General features: G+C 34.2%; 1 protein-coding gene across 1 annotated transcript; it reads right to left on the bottom strand.

Annotated features, from left to right (window-relative positions):
* Nucleotides 1-5,591: 5,591 nt before the first annotated feature.
* LOC113513961 (uncharacterized) lies at nt 5,592-9,577 on the bottom strand. Its single transcript, XM_031909254.2, has 3 exons — nt 9,058-9,577; nt 7,896-8,045; nt 5,592-6,218 (listed from the first exon to the last, which is right to left on the bottom strand). The coding sequence occupies exons 1-3, from the start codon at nt 9,106-9,108 to the stop codon at nt 5,724-5,726; spliced, it is 696 nt and encodes a 231-aa protein (XP_031765114.2). The 5' UTR covers nt 9,109-9,577; the 3' UTR covers nt 5,592-5,723.
* Nucleotides 9,578-17,586: the final 8,009 nt, after the last annotated feature.

Genomic DNA, 17,586 nt, shown 5'->3' with positions numbered 1-17,586 from the left:
GTACCCAGTAAATTCACGCCATATCCCACCCTTAAAACCGAAACACAGCCATGCAAACACAACTGCTTCACGGTTGAAACACGAATGGGGCAGAGTTACCCAAGCAATCGACTTTTGTACAAAGTCTCCCTCTGGTATTATTTAGCCTACAGATGTCTGCAAGAGCACACGTGGGTGTTGTTGACCCTGAAGATACTCTAATATCATATTAATACACATTTTTGAAGCATCAGGTTACTGAAGTTTCTAGGGAAAAACCACGGCAGGGAGTAGTAACAAATCGTAATATTCAATCACCAGAGGGAGACTTTGTTTAAAAGTCGCCTGTTTGGGTATCTCGTGTTCATTAGTAGTTCTACCGTCAAGCAATTTTTTGCATGGCTGTGTTTAGGTTTAGAGAGTGAGATATGGCAATGAAATTACAGAATACAGAGGCATTAGACCTTACTCTTCAGGAATGGTAACGCATGGAGGGTATCATAGGCGACATAGTAATCTCTGTTATGTCAACGGTACTGTTTGTTTATGGGCGCTGGTTACACTTTTCACTAGGTTGGCAGACAGTAGACAAAATAATAGACTTTTGTACTACTGTTGAACACAAACAGACTACCTCATGGTTGGGTATATTAATAGTGGTGACCACTACATGCAAACGCAGTACAATATGACCCACTACTACATGGAGCGACGACTTCAAATGCATTGCAGAGAGTCAATGCATGCAGATGGCTTGGGACTGTTGGGAAAACCCATATTCAGCAATGGACAGTAAATGGCTGATGATGAATGAAAGATAATGATATCTTATTGATTGTAAAATAAATTATGAAAAAGATGTGATGTGTATCCATGATTTTAAGTGGCTTTTTTGTGGAGCAAAAAAGAGCAATCTAATTTCAATTCACGGCGACAACGTTGCATATTACCAGCGAATAATACGATTCGTTCATATTTGATTTTCACAATATAACTAAGAAATATTTGTCTTTAATCACAATATAGAGTAAATCAAATAAAATCCCTGGGTAAGCTGCCTACTTACTTGAACCACCTACCCACTTATGCCACCTACCCGCTTCTATCGGTTCTTCATTAATCAAAGGTTGTCTGTAAGAGAGTGCCTGTGTTTTAGTTTGTATATTACGCTACTGTATTTCATCTAATTTTTTTTTAATTTGTCATAGTATATTTTTACGTTTTTGATGCAATAAAGAGTTTAATAAACAAATGTGCTGAATTTGTCAGAGATATTATCGTTTCGATTACTCGATTTTAGGCATGCGTAATATTAGTATCGTTCTGATATCCAATAACGGAGATCTACCGTGGAATGTTTCCCGAAATTTGGGAGTAGAATGAATTACAAATTTAATGTTATAATTACATAATAAAGACCGTTTAAAAATTATCCAAAATATTATGATATCGTTACCTTACCTATAGCTTTTATGGTACCTTTAGCTTTTGTGGTAGGATATAAGACCAAAGAAATGTTAAGCTTTTTTACTTTACCGATTTCGATATCAACAAAAACATGAAATTGAAACCGAAAATTTATTTATATATTTCTTATTGCATTCCATAATATACTTAGTAGATAACATTTCAATTATGGAGCCTGTTGGGCACAGCAAGTAGGAGAGAGGAGGACAACACTTTTTTCACTTTAGAAATAGTCTAAGGATCTGTTACAATATTATCCAACCATTGAAATTGTATCACGATAGGTACGTATTTTCTGTATTATTATTATTTATTATTTAAGTATTGGTGTGTATCTATTCATATCGTAATTGTTATTAGTATTATATAGTTATTTAATATATTCTGTAGTTTATAATTATTTATATTCATATTGTTAAAATTAATTAATAAATAGTTTAATAATAAAATTTCTGCAATGTCAGTTTTAGCTATGTCTGTTGAAAATTTCATGGTACACCTTCAAATCATCTCATGTTAATATCGGCCACACCAATTGAATATTATATTCATTTCGATATTATATATTGGACTAGTATACCGGCTTCGTTTGACTTTGTACGGGTTGATAGAATTTTCGAAAATAATACATATTAATTGCTGGTAATGTAGCTTTTTATAGGTGAAAGAATTTTTAATTTGTTTATCGGTTTTTCAGTTTATTAAACAAATAAATGTTTTATATTTATAATATTAGAATACATAACCGATTTTTAATACGCCCACTATTGGGCTACAATATATATTGTAACTACAATATATAGGTTTTGGCTATATATTACCCAACCCTAGTTCCGATCACTCGAATCAGACACGTGGTTTCACTAATCCATATCGGCCGCACGGCGGAAAACTTTTGTTATCGCCGGGATAACGAAGTTAATCGCATTAATTGAAGTAATAGGATTACAAAACGAACCCCTCTCACACAGAATATTGTTGGTATTTGCAAGACTCTCGGCGGAGATTGAATAAGTTGCATATCTAATTATCTATACGGCTATGTTTGGTGGGAGCGAATCGGTTCTATATTGTTATTGAATGGATACCTCCTTATGTCCGTAATGACTCATTAGTTTAATTATATTGATGTTCGATCTCTGAAACTAGAGAAATCTGAGGGTCTACCATGAAATGTTTTCCGAAATTTCGAGTCCGAACGAAACACAAGTTTGATGTTAAAATTATATAATACATACTGTTTAAAAAGATTAAAAATGTTAAAATACCGTTACGACACGCGATCGTAGCCGAAAGCATGATGCGATGTGCGATCGGCTCCGTTCGCCTGTCGTCGTATCTGATCGGATCCTTTCGGTGTGTTCATTCAAAGGCGTGGCCAAGCGGCTCATTTTTTGTTTCAATTGTATTTTATGATTATTTTTCTCTTCAAATGGAATATAGCATACAATAGCCAACAATACTACGTCAAGTTCAACTATTTTAAAAATTAGAATACGTTAACACGGTTTGTAGACGACTTTTGACGAGTCTCTCTTTTTTTTTATACAACTTAGAATGGCAAACAAGCTGACGACCCACCTGATGGAAAGTGGTAACCGTCGCCTATAGACATGAGCAGTACCATGGACATAACAGACTATACTGTTTCGCCCATGATACCCCCCATGCGTTGCCATTCCTGAGGACTCAGGTGTTATTCCTCTGTACCCAGTAAATTCACGCCATACCCCACCCTTCAAACCGAAACACAGCCATGCAAACACAACTGCTTCACGGTTGAAACACGAATGACTTTTGTACAAAGTCTCCCTCTGGTACTCACTGAGTCTTGAAGATATTTCTCCAACCCATTGAGACAAATATGAAGAATATAAACATTTATTGAATGTTGATTCAATTCTCAATATCTTACTCCATTGTTTCCCAAGTTTGATATGGGTACACTATATAACTATTATACGTCAGTTACACGATCCAATAACACACTTGATAATTGAGAGAAATTGAGATTGTTATTACAACAAATAATTGATATTAGATAGAGTTCCTGTGAAAGTAAATTAAAAGTTTCAAGAGAGTTATATATATTGACTTTTGTGGTGGAATAAAGTACATAGATTTGTAATGCGAAAAAAAGCGTACTAACACATATGTTAGAGTGAGATAGAAAAGTAGTATACAATATAAGCTGGAAGCTGATTTGGCCGGAGTATGAACGAAATAAATTCTTATTTTTATTTTTATTTTTAATGTGCAATTAGTTTGAAGTGAATGTAGTTTAATTAGAGTTAAGAATGCTCTTCAATTATTAAGTGTTCCGTTTAAAATTGCACTTTTTCACATAATTACGATATAAACATTTATCTTTTTAAATGCAATATTTATGGACAATCAGAAATATTTTGTACAAGAATCGACAGAGAAAAAAAAATAACAAATTTAACTCAAATAAAGTTTTGAACGTCCACGAATTGAAAAAAACATTATAAAATATACAAGAATTTTTACTATTTTTGCAACTTAAATTTCATATAGATTTAGACCTGTCATATGCATATATTTACAATACACCTACACTAGTGTATATATTTTGTTGGCTTTTTTTTTAATTTTATTGTTAGTCTGTCAGTACGTAGTATTTTATATTCCATAGTTTTAATACACTGAATCACCTTCCGATGGTCGTGAGTTGAATGGCCAACAAGCTGACGGCCCACCTGATGGAAAGTGGTAAATAGTATAATAGCAGTGGATGTAAAAGTCTGAAAATAAAAATTAATATTACCATGATAATTCAAGCTAGTTTGCTTAGTAAGCTATTAAGCAAAACAAATTTATCATACTTTCATATCAGCAGTCATAAACTTTCCAAACATTGAAAGCAGTGTTTTTCAAACTTTTTTATGACGCGCCTTCCTAATATGTAGAGAAATATTTTACGACCCCTTACTCTTCGCGATTCCTAACCTGTTATATACATTTTAATATATTATAAATATTATATTCGTATATTTATTTATTTTCATGTTTAGATATAGTTTAAGTACAGTAACTAATACATATTAAAGTATATAAAACAGACATCGATTACGTTGTGAAACGCCTTCATGGAAAAAGTAGGTTAGGCAGGTTTAAGTATGTAGGGTGACATAAATTTTGTTAATTTATATTAGCCTGCCTGCAATAAACGTTTTTAATGAACATTTTCATAATAAAAATACCTTTATGAACGTTCTTTTCTAAGATTTCTAAATCTTCCATAACCCCCATGCAGAGGATTAAAGACCCCAGGGGGTCACGACCCACACTTTGAGATACACTGATTTGTAGCAAACACTATCTCGGCTTCAACGAATCTTGCAACATAGTGTAAACATTCCTATGTATATTTTTGCACAATTATGCAGGTACAAATAAACGTGCAGCATTTGTCGAGTGCTTTAACTAATGACACAGGGGACTGCTGCCCTGTTATTTTAAATTGCACCCTCGCTTTAGACGACAAGCCCCTGGAAATTGCGCTAAATGCGAGATGTCTGCGTTGTTTTTAAAAGTGGTGTTTCAATTTGCTTTCATCCTGTCCGTTGGGTTGTTAAGTCGCGGAGCTTTATTGAGCATTGTATAGCATTTTTATTAGTTTGGAGTTTACAACGAAACAAAGGGATGTAACGAATTGAATGAATTATTCCGCCACATTGAATAAAGAATTTTTTTAAACTATCCCCAAGAGATACAGTGGCTTTAGCTAATTTTCAAGCTCACATTATTGCTAGCTTGTTAAATTCTCCACGAGTTAATACAGCTTCAGTATACTCTCGAGAGTATGTTTCACTTTAAAGTCACGTATAATAATAAATTGTTTTTCTACCCTAAAACAGGAACTTGGCTAGTTATTATATGTATTTATTTCAAATTAACTTTTATTCGCGACTTCTTTCGAGAGGCTGGTTTAAATTGATCCGCCAAAATAGACGTAGGTCGATGGCCTTCTCTATCCCAAATTTTATGTGCATGCAAAATTTTATAACGATTGAGCAATGAAAGTACCAAGATGTAACAAACAAATATATATAATTGAATAAGATTCTTACATCTATCATTAGAGACAATACCAAATGCAACAGTGCAGTGTTACTCTTCCGTTGGATTTTATAAAAAAAATAGTTCATAAATTTGTCTTTGTAACGTTGTTTAGTGTACAAGCCAGTATTTCTATATTTTCATGAATGGATCGCCAGGAAAGCATATTTTGTTTTATAAAGTTCAGCATCTATTCAACCTACGATTTTTGCTAAATTTGTTAAATCTGGCCATCCGACACTGTCTGAATCATTTGAAACAGTCTTTTTCTCTCCTTTAAATTCTTTCAATACTTGCAACGTACTTTCTTTGTTGCTTTCAGTTTTTTCCTCTGGTTTCAACACGTCACCACGGTTAATCTTCTGATATTTTACTATTAGATCCAATATTTCATGTTGCATCTTCAATCGAAGTTCACCCGTCAAATTCCTCATCGCAATCCCCACGTATTGTCCAAAAACAAAATCTTCGTTCACTTGGTGGGTTAAAAACTCGCTCCCTAGCTGAGTCAAAATGTTTCTTATTAGATTTGTGGTTGTAATATTTGTCACGTTTTTTTCAAGGTTTGGTGAGTGCTTCCGAAGTACTTTGTCGTATTTTGGCCTGATTGGCGGGGGGCCGATGGCGACTGAAACGACCTCGTCATTTTCCATGTCGTCCTCGTCGAGAGGCGTTAAGTGACCCGATGGCTGTGAAAAAAGTAAAGTGTTCTTAAAAACGGCAAGAGCTTTTAGCGCTAAAATATTTTAAGCTTGATTTATAATGGGAGTGACTATGAAATTAAATCTATGCGAGTAAAAATCAAATGCTGAAGATATGTAAGCGCATCATTTCAAAATGGTTTCATCTATTTGGCTATTTTTTTGGTATGTTTGTAATTATCAGGGAAAGGCTTGTATAGAAGAAATATGTTTGTCTTTTTCTCAATGTCCTCTACCCAAAGGTTGTCTGGACGAGATTGCTTAGCGATAAGGCCGCCATTTGTATGACTTCTCATTAATATTTACTGTATTTGTTATTTTTCTTTTTACTTGGTGCAATACAGTGTAAAATAAATAAATAAAATAAATCTTTGAAAAATCGTACGGAGAAAGAAAAAACTTGCCTCAATAATTTTATAATATAATATTAAGTGAACTAGTGATATGAAAGACAGTAGATAAATCTTTAAAAATATTAATAGAATTGACAAACTGACGTCCAGTTGTTTCATTTCTTATATTTTTGTTATTATGTTACAGATTTTCTTCAAAAGGCACGGTGGTTAAGGTTGAATCAATGAGCTCCATCATGATCAGTCTTCTTTATTTGACACTTCAAGAAATAATATAATAATATTTACTGTTCGAAAATATTAAATATTGACAAAATAAAATTTAACACGTGATCGATATACAGTTCAGAAGAAAAATATTAGCCACAGAATATATACATATTTTATATAATTATATAATATATATATATATATATATATATATATATATATATATATATATATATATATATATATATATATTAAGTTCAAGTTAGATAGCTAGATATGTTTTGGTTTTTCATTTCATTATAATTTTTTTTTATAATCATATAAAATAGTATGACACTCTTTTATAATATTTGACCTGACAATTCCAAAAATTTTGCATATCAATTTAAATTTATATTTGACTACTGAGTTACATTCTAACTGCGGTAATGAACCTAATAAATTCAAGAGATGCTGGCAGGCGTTTCCTGTACCCTGTTACATTCCATTATTACTCGGCCAAATGATAGTTACCCATGTGTTACAACAATCAACTTTAACGGAAATATGTTATAATCATGATTAAAAATAACTATATTTAAAATTCTAGGCCATGTCGTTCTGACATAGAATGGGCCACCCCTTCTCATCCCGTAGGTGTCAATAGAAGTAACTAAGGAAATTCTATGGTCGAGGGATGGGAAACAACGTGTGGGTGTTATAAAAGGCGTCAAAGGGAACTTCATGATAGAGGGATGGGCAGGAACGTCTTTCTTAAAAGATCACCAAACCTGGCAAGCGTGGTAACTATTAGCAAAACTCCCCTTATAGGGAAGGTTTATATTCAGCAGTGGATAGTTGACAACAGACATGATGATAATGATAAACCATGCTAACGTAAATGTCTGAATATTAGCATACATTTTAATAGGATAGGCGTACCATAGGTATCATCATGAGGTATCTCAAATGAGCTGGTAGTTTGTTTGCGACCCCAAATTGCAAGATTTTTTTTAAATCATCTAAAAATCACCAAAAATGGCAATGTGTAGGTGAAATAGTAGATTCCTATCTAAATCAAATATATGATCAATTTACAGGAACATCGAATTTATTTTAACACCTTTTTTCTCAACTCTCTGGGGCGCTGCGTAGTGGGACGTCTCTTTGGTTCACTGTCGCGAGGCAGCATGTGTCTTTTGGAATGGTAATGAAGACGTCTACGAAGGTCACGGCCGTCTCCTCTCTCGTCTCCTGGGGATTTCCATGCTTCCTACAAAGGAGTATATCGTAAATCGATACATCGTGTTCAATACATTATTCATTAAAATTTTGATGAAATTATAAACGTTTAACTCATAAATTTGTTTCAAATAATAACACTTCATAATAATAATACGTTATTAAATTCTAAACCTAATTTATATATATTTTTTATAACATAAAAACAAAGTAACATGCGGCTTACGTAATAGTAGGTGATTATCGCCACCTATAAACACCCGCAAACTGGGGGGAAAGGGATTGTTAGCTATGGAGTTTGACAACCCCATTGCCAGCAATATGCCCTATTAGGTCGACCTCCACGTGGTTCCCCCTGGAAACCATCGTGAACAATTCTTGTTGAATTCGTCACGATGGGCCAACTGACCTGCTTCATCCTTACCTATCATCCTTCACTGGTGCCCCGCCGGTGTATACCGATAGCGCAGGCGGGGATACCATTCCATTATCACCCATAAAAAAATAAAACACCCGCAAACTCATAAAAATTGCAGAAGTGTTTGTAAGAAGGAGTATGCACTTTTCTAATTATTTTCTAATTTTATTTATTTAATAAATTCTTTAGTAATTTTGTTTATACTAATAAAAAGTGTTAATTTCAATTGTGACAAAACATTATTTCATGTTTTGTCACAATTGAAATTAACACTTGACGTGAAATGTTTCGAAGATACATTAGATTGACGATATTCGAATTTTAAACGTGGAATAGTTATGAGATTAGAAAGATTTTATATCTACTATATATTATATTTAATAGTAAATTAATTTATCAAGTTTAGGTCTTATACCTGCTTTAAACACTACCATTACACTATTAAAATTATTATAAATTCAAATTTTTGATCCAACATAAAATTTACGGTCACAATTACGTCTGTTGCTCGACTACGCACTTAAATATTATTAAATTAACAACAGCCAGCGAGAGAGTCACTTCAGCTTTTGCTGTTAATAATTTCTGCTATAATTTACAGTTGCTTTTCCAGTGAGCTACTTACACTAATTGCCGGTATTAGTAATATTATAATACAGCAAGTTTTCGCGTCCATTCCTCGAAGCAGTTCTGTGAGAACTGCTCTTTTCTTAAATGAGAGGTGGTATGTTTGTTTATAGGTATGTTGATTGATTGAAACGATGCATTGATCGATTATGAATCAAAGGTAAACATACTGTGAGAATCGTCAGCTGTATCAGTATTTGTTTATCTGGAGTTCAAGATAACTTTTTTTTTCTTTTTTTATACAACTTAGAATGGCAAACAAGCTGACGGCCCACCTAATGGAAAGTGGTAACCGTCGCCTATAGACATGAGCAGTACCATGGACATAACAGAGTATACTGTTTCGCCCATAATACCCCCCCTGCGTTGCCATTCCTGAGGACTCAGATGTTATTCCTCTGTACCCAGTAAATTCACGCCATATCCCACCCTTCAAACCGAAACACAGCCATGCAAACACTGCTGCTTCACGGTAAAAACACGAATAAGACAGAGGTACCCGAGCAATCGACTTTTGTACAAAGTCTCCCTGTAATAAACATAACATACATGTATTATCTTTTCAGTTGTGTATTTTAACATTTGCCACCAGTCATCATCATTATATCAGCCGCTGTCCACTGCTGAAGGTAAGTCTCCCCCTTAGTGGATTTGCCAGTAGTTGCCACGCTTGGCAGGCGGATTGGCAACTGCAGTTAGGCTTTGGAGATATTTTAAGACAAACGTTGCTGTCCATCCTTCGACTGTTAAATTCCCTCAGTCGCTTCTTACAACAGCCAAGAATCCTTCGCCCTCCCTCAGTCGCAGTGTTATTCCTCTGTACCCAGTAAATTCACGCCATATCCCACCCTTCAAACCGAAACACAGCCATGCAAACACAACTGCTTCACGGTTGAAACACGAATGGGACAGAGGTACCCAAGCAATCGACTTTTGTACAAAGTCTCCCTCCCTCCTCCCTCTCTCCTCCTCTACTTCCTAATTGCAATTAAGTCTAATTACTCCAATTGATGAAAGCGTAATTCCGAAGCGTACAATTCAAACGTTTATGCAAATGTGAAATAATATTACGCTAATAGAATACGGAACATATAAAACTTTTAAGTGGGATTGTTCGTGTACTCGGCGTATTGACGTAACCAAAAACTTAGCACCCTCTATTTGAAGGGGAGAGGATTTCTATTAATGAGGTTTTTGCTAGCAATATACCCTGTCACGTCGACTCACATGAGGTTATACCCTACCAGGTCAACCTCCACGTGGTTCCTCCTCGAAACCATCGTGCTGAATTCTGTATCTATTCATCACGATGGGCTAACTGATCTGCTTTTTCATTCTCACCTATCATCCCTCACTGGTGCCCCACCAGCGTATACCGATAGCGCGGGCGGGGTTACCATTCCATTATTATTCAATAAAAAAAAGACCCACATGAGGTCTATCCTGGATTGGTGGGAATGGATTGCTAGTAATGGAGTCTAATAGTTTTATTCCAATATAACATTTTTTTAGTTTTTTTTTAGATTTAATAAATGATTGCTTCATTCATATAAATTCTATTAAAATTAACTGCAATGCTTTATTATAGAAATCCCCTTCTGTATCAAAGTGAATATCCAATTGTTGTTTGCAACCATTCAACAGCTTGTAATGACGTGGTACAGTGGAGTTGGCACCAAGAACAGGGGGCCTACCATGAAATGAAATTCCGAATTTTCGGGCTCAATTTCGTATTTTTTCGAACCTAAATCGACCTAGTAAATGGAGCTTAACGTTTCGTTCATCATAAATCCTATCCTAATAGTCCAGAGGAACGATATTTTAATATTTATAATAATTTTAAGCGGGATTTATTATGTAATTTTAACATAAAATTTTTATTTCGTTCGTCCTCGAAATTTCGGAAAATATTTCATGGTAGGCCCTCAGTTCTACGGAACGGCACGGACATTGGACTGATGTAACTACGAAATGAGAATTTTAATATGTTTCAAATTCCCTCGTTACGCCACCGGCCTAAATACGAAAGAGGTCGGATTACGCTGGAGGCGGCGTGTGCACGCACAAACTTGTACAAGTTGAAAACAACTCCTTTCGCGATTTAATTAGATCCCCGCCTTAATTGAAAATATGTTCGAGCATTAAATACGCAAATAAATGGTTTGTACATGTGTACAGATAGCAAAATAAGCGTTCTTAAAAATTTAAATTTTTAGAAGTTTAAGAACAATGTGAGATTTATATTGAGTGCTTTTGAAGTAAATTATTTAATTAAGTATTTTTTTTTTAAATAATTACAAAGTATTTGTTTACTTGGATTTTACACTTAAATTATTAAATATATTAATTAATAATAAGTCAGAAATAATTAGTACAGTACAGTTTAGATAAATTTTCTGATTTGATTAGTTTTCCTATCATCGTCATCATCAGCATAGCAGCTGTTGATTTCCCACTGCTGAACACAGACTTCCCACTATTAGGGATTGTTGCCAGTAGTTGCCACGTTTGGCAGGTGAGTTGGTAACTGCAGTCTGGTTTGATGATGTTTTATGAGGGACATTGCTGCTTATCCTTCAACCATTAAATTCCCTTAATCACCTTTTACAATACCTACGGGAAAGGAATGGGTGACCTATTCTATGCTGGGACCATACAGCGTTTTTGTATCATACGATATTTATTTATACAATAAAGATAGAATCAATGGTATCTGTGTTGTTACTTATGAGAATGGTATCCAAACAAATTCTATTCAAAAATGTAAACAATCGGCATAGTTGATGTAAATTGACAAAATTCACGTTATATTTATATTTTTTATTTCATATTATATATTTGTATACTATATGCAGATGGGGTTGACAAAAAAAAATATATTTGTTGTATAATTATATTATTGGAGTTTTGGTGATTACTAAGTACTTAAGTACTTATTGATATCATATTTTAAATATAAGAAATCATAAACAACAATATGCGTATGCTATTGTTTTCGACCGACTACAAAAATAAGGTTCTCAGTTCGGTAGTATTTTTTTATTATCTTATAACTTCGGCAGTTCTAAACCGATTTGGAAAATTCTTTTTTTATCTGAAATACAGGATCATTCTGTAAGTATATACTTATAGTTCAATCGGTTTTCTATAGAGATTCTGTCGAAATTTAGTTTTTAGATCAAAAGAACTAATTTTGTTACAATTGAAATCGGTTTTACTTGTGGGACATAATCTTTAACTATTCTAATGTAATATTGTAATATATACATTTTTTTATAGAATCAGTTGAATAAAAAATTAATAAAAAAAATATTTTGTTTTGCAAACTCTACTCCTCTATTCCCCGCGTCACGTATTGTAAGTAAACTGGCGCTTAACTTGTATTTTGCACTTATGCCTATTTGCGTAGGGCTGATGTTATGGCTATGTTAATGACTTCAATATAATTTATGAGTTGGCGTATAATTATAATAATTCATTATTAGATTATAAACGTTACGATTCTGGTAATCTAGTGTATAAAGGGGGGAGGGGGTTTGTAATAAATTCGGCTCTATGTGTACTTCTGTCCCATTTGCTTGCTTTCAAGGCTGTGTTTTGGTTTGAAGTGTAGATTTTGATAGTGTAATTACTGCGTACAAGGGCTTACCCCCGTACCCCTCGTGAAGTGGAGGGAGAGATAGTAATGCGGATTACTACTTCCATTACTAAAAATATACCCTAACAGGTCGACCTCCACGTGGTCCCTCCTGGAAATCATCGTGCTGATTCCAAGTGTTCATCACGATGGGCGAATTGGCCTTTTCATTCTCACGTATCATCCTTCACTGGTGCCCCGCCAGCGTATACCGTTAGCGCAGGCGGAGTTACCATTCCATTATCATCCATAAAAAACCCCTCGTGGAGTCTCGCATTTGTTCCATTAAAAAACTGCAACTATAGTCCATAAAATTAACAAGAAACTAACACAAAAATGGAAAAAAGATTCAACAAAATCGATACAAAATTTGGGTAAAATTTGTATAAATAAACAGGTAGATTGAAACCTTAATTTGTTATCTCTTAAAGAATTCTCCCACTTTCAGACAAATGGGCCAATTAAGGATTTTTTTTCAATTTAAACCTGTTGTTAAAGCTGTTATTTTGTTACATGATCGTAATCTGTTAAGATTTTAGTTCACTTGTCCAATATTGAAAATATATAGTAGACACCTTTTATATAAGATTTATTTATTTATAGGATTACCAACATAAGATACAGCTAAACATTTCAATACAATACACTGGCAGATTAGATTTTACTGTTCTTACATTTATAGGCAACCACAGCGTGCCTTGTGTTTGAGAAACATTAAAATATAATTAAATTATTAAATGAGTAAAGATTTTTTTTTTTTATACAACTTAGAATGGCAAACAAGCTGACGGCCCACCTGATGGAAAGTGGTAACCGTCGCCTATAGACATGAGCAGTACTATGGACATAACAGAGTATTCTGTTTCGCCCATGAGACCCCCCATGCGTTGCCATTCCTGAGGACTCAGGTGTTATTCCTCTGTACCCAGTAAATTCACGCCATATCCCACCCTTCAAACCGAAACACAGCCATGCAAACACAACTGTTTCACGGTTGAAACACGAATAGCACAGAGGTACCCAAGCAATCGACTTTTGTACAAAGTCTCCCTCTGGTGATATAAGATATTATATGAGTAAAGATATTTATTCAAAAGTTATTTATTTAAAAATATTGTCACAGATAATATAATACTATACTAGTAACTAGTAATATTGTAACAATCGACAGTAACTTAAGTACGTAACGTAAGAACTTAAGTAACTCAGCGATGATCATTGCTTTGTGTTTATATTTTTAAATTTTAATATAATTTTAATTTTTTCAATTTATACGTAGCGTTATTTTTTTTCTATGGAATTTCGCGGCTCACTTTTTGCCACAACAGAATATTAGTGTTTTGCTCGTTTTAGGGCAAAGCAATAAGTTGAGTTGTGGCTATTTTGCGTTACTGTGGCACACGCATGAAGGGGGAAAATTGTTACTTATTTTATGCATTTTGATTTTTTTTTCTTTATTTTTTGTATATATATATATATATATATATATATATATATATATATATATATATATATATATATATATATATATATAAATATAAAAAGTATGTACGAGTATGTTTGTAATGAATAAACTCAAAAACTACTTTGCCGATTTCAAAAATTCTTTCACCATTAGAAAGCTACATTCACCCTGATTAGCATAGGCTATATTTATTGGTAGAAAAGTTTAGGGATCTTTACTAAAACTACGTTACTAATAACGTAACTCAAGGTGTAAAAAAATGCTATAAAATATCTTTGGTCGCGTGCGCTGCGGAAACTATTGGTGATGGAACAAAAGTATGTTCTACAATATTGAAGAAAATATTAATAACTACAAAAAACCTCGCGATACTATATGCCCAACTATTATCGTTATGTCACAATGACCATTTTTTAAAATGTTGTAAAAATGTCCGCCTGTGCGAAGCCAGGACGGGGCGCTAGTTTCTTATAAAGAACATATATGCTAAGAGCTTGTTTCAGTCTGGTAGATTGACTTTGTTATATTTCTTTTTAGTTTACACCGATGATATTATTCTTTATGGCCTGCCTTTGGGACGGGCAGCTAGTGTTTCATAAAACCTTATAATATTTTAAAGAATTCACGACATAGCATACAATGTACTTCCAGTCCTCAAGTGATCGTTTGTAGGCGAGATATTTTATACACGATCCTTTGTCTAACACAATGTATCCGTAATCTCCCCCAGGCACATTATTCTGTTTGGTTCAAGCACAAAAAAATCTCATTCGCCCCCATGTTACTGACCCAAAAGCCTATATGGAAACTACCATTTTATGTTGACCTCTTTCATCGGCTGTTGTTCGAGGAGTTAAGATATTATGTAGGCTTAGCAAAGGGTTGTTGGAGGTCTGTGTAACGTGGACAGTTTTTGTGGTGCATTGGTGTAGAAGGAAACGTAGTGTTAATATGTTATAAAGAAATGTTGCTTCGAGTGTTAACTGTGTTGTTACTTTTTAGTTAAATATAACCTTAAGATTACTTGCTATTTATTGATTATATATTTTGTTTTTAGTATTGTCGTTTGACACCGACTATGCTATGCGAGGCATACAATGGACTACCCCTTTCTTTCCCGTGGGTATCGTAAGGGGCGACAAAGGATCAAAGTCAAAAGATGGGCAGAGTTTCTCTTAAAATATTACCTAAACTTAACTGCAGTTGTCAATCCGCCTGTCAAGTCTGCTAATTATTGGCAAACCCCCCCCCCTCATGGGAGAGGCCTATGTCCATCAGTGGAGAGTTAATAGCTGACATGATAACGATGATTACTTATTATTTATTACATATTTATATCTTTTTACTCTTTTATTTTTTTTTTAAACGAATAATCATTACAACTTAGAATGGCTGCTGCTAAATGGCAAGTTGTCGGTTCCCGGTTGTTAGTCTCCATTGCTAGCAATATCAGGTCGGCCTCCAAGCCCCCTTGCCACTGGAATCTATCGTGGCGGGTGCACTATTCTATCTTCATCTACTGAAAAACAAAACTGTATTTTCAAAATTAAGGGGTACATCCTCATAACATTATCCAACGTCATGGCGCCGCGCTGTCACGCCATGAATAACTGAGTCGTCAGTGATTGTGCTGAAACATTAAAAGGGGCCGCTGAATTTCGGTCTTTTTTTTACCGTTTTTATTATTCACTTTACGACGTATTACGCGTTTGATGCCCCGTTGATGAAAGTTGTTGTATCGGTTGATATTATTTATATGCAAATAAATGTACGAGCTTTTAAATGGTCTTTTTTGTATGATTTTATGTATTAATTGTTTTTCTTTATAAAATTTAGAATGGTTACTACGGACATTAAAGTGTGCCAGGTAACAATTAGACGTCATTTTGACGTAATTTTTCAGTCACTAACTGAAAATCGTCAGTAACTTGACTAAAATGATTTAAAACTGACATCTTATTTGAATCACAGACGTCACCTTGTTACTTGAGGTTCCGTACTTCAAACGTATGGGGGGAACAAAATCTTGTTAATTACAGAGCAAAATACCTATACTTGTAGATACAAGTATATACGAATTTTAAGTTCTAAATTCAAATATTTTTAAATTAAATAAATGTAGGAAATATCTTCTCGTTCATTAGTTTCAAAATAAGAATAGCGAGATTAGAAAGAAAGAAGAAAGAAAGAAACTATTTTACAGAAATATGCGACAACACTCACACAGGGGTTAAAAAAAATCGATTAGAGAAGATTAAAAAAAAAAATAGATCGAAAAAAGATTAGTGTTTATTATAAAATTTCCTCTAATCTAGTCCCCGTGTTTTTGTGCAGCAAAATCTAATTATTATAGCTCATTTCAATAGAACTTAATAAAAATTAAAACAAGTTTTGTTTATATTATCACAGAAATACTGTAAATGAAACTAATGTAACAAATCGAAACATTTTTGGGGGAAAGGGGTTGTTAGCAATGGAGTTTGACAGCCGCATTATGCAATATGCCCTATTAGGTCGACCTCCACGTGGTTCCTCCTGGAAACCATCGTGAACAAATCTTGTTGAATTCGTCACGATGGGCTAACTGATCTATTCCATCCTCACCTATCATCCTTTATTGGTGCCCCCATCTAAAAATTACCTACATTCTAACGAAATAAATTCATTTAATTTCGTTTCGTTTATTCGTTTATTTATATTTTCATTAATTTCCATTTAAATATACTACAATATAGAAGAAATAATTCACAAAAGACGAAAGCATATCCGAAAGCATAATTTCAATCTTGGCTCGCGCCGAAACTGTGCCGAAACTCAGTGTAACATCACTGAGTTTCGATGCAAAAGTGAAAACGCGGGCTCTGTGATTTATGCCGACACTCCCAAATATTGTTCCCTCGCGTCGTTTGAATACAGAACTCTTAAGTGGGAAGTTTTCTTCCAATTTCGTTAGCGCCATGGTCAGTTTGGAGAGTTGAAAATTATTACTAATATTAAATATTCGTAACAGCTTTTAACCGTGAATTGTGTAGTTTTATTAAGTTTTGTAAGATACCAGAGGGAAACTGTACAAAAGTCGATTGCTTGGGTACCTCTGTCCTATTCGTGTTTCAACCGTGAAGCAGTTGTGTTTGCATGGCTGTGTTTCGGTTTGAAGGGTGGGATATGGCGTGAATTTACTGGGTACAGAGGAATAACAACTGAGTCCTCAGGAATGGCAACGCATGGGGGGTATCATGGGCGAAACAGTATGTGTGTGTACTGTTATGTCCATGGTACTGCTCATGTCTATAGGCGACGATTACCACTTTCCATCAGGTGGGCCGTCAGCTTGTTTGCCATTCTAAATTGTATAAAAAAAATTCTTACAAGGCGGACATTTTGTTTAAAACGTGTACGTCTGACTTACTCGTGCTTCTGTCATG

Source organism: Galleria mellonella, unplaced genomic scaffold (genome assembly GCF_026898425.1).
Source record: "Galleria mellonella isolate WM207_F2 unplaced genomic scaffold, CSIRO_AGI_GalMel_v1 utg116, whole genome shotgun sequence".
Taxonomy (NCBI): Eukaryota; Metazoa; Arthropoda; class Insecta; order Lepidoptera; family Pyralidae; genus Galleria; species Galleria mellonella.
Note: the sequence above shows the minus strand (reverse complement) of the source record. Positions and strands in the feature narration are given on the sequence as shown.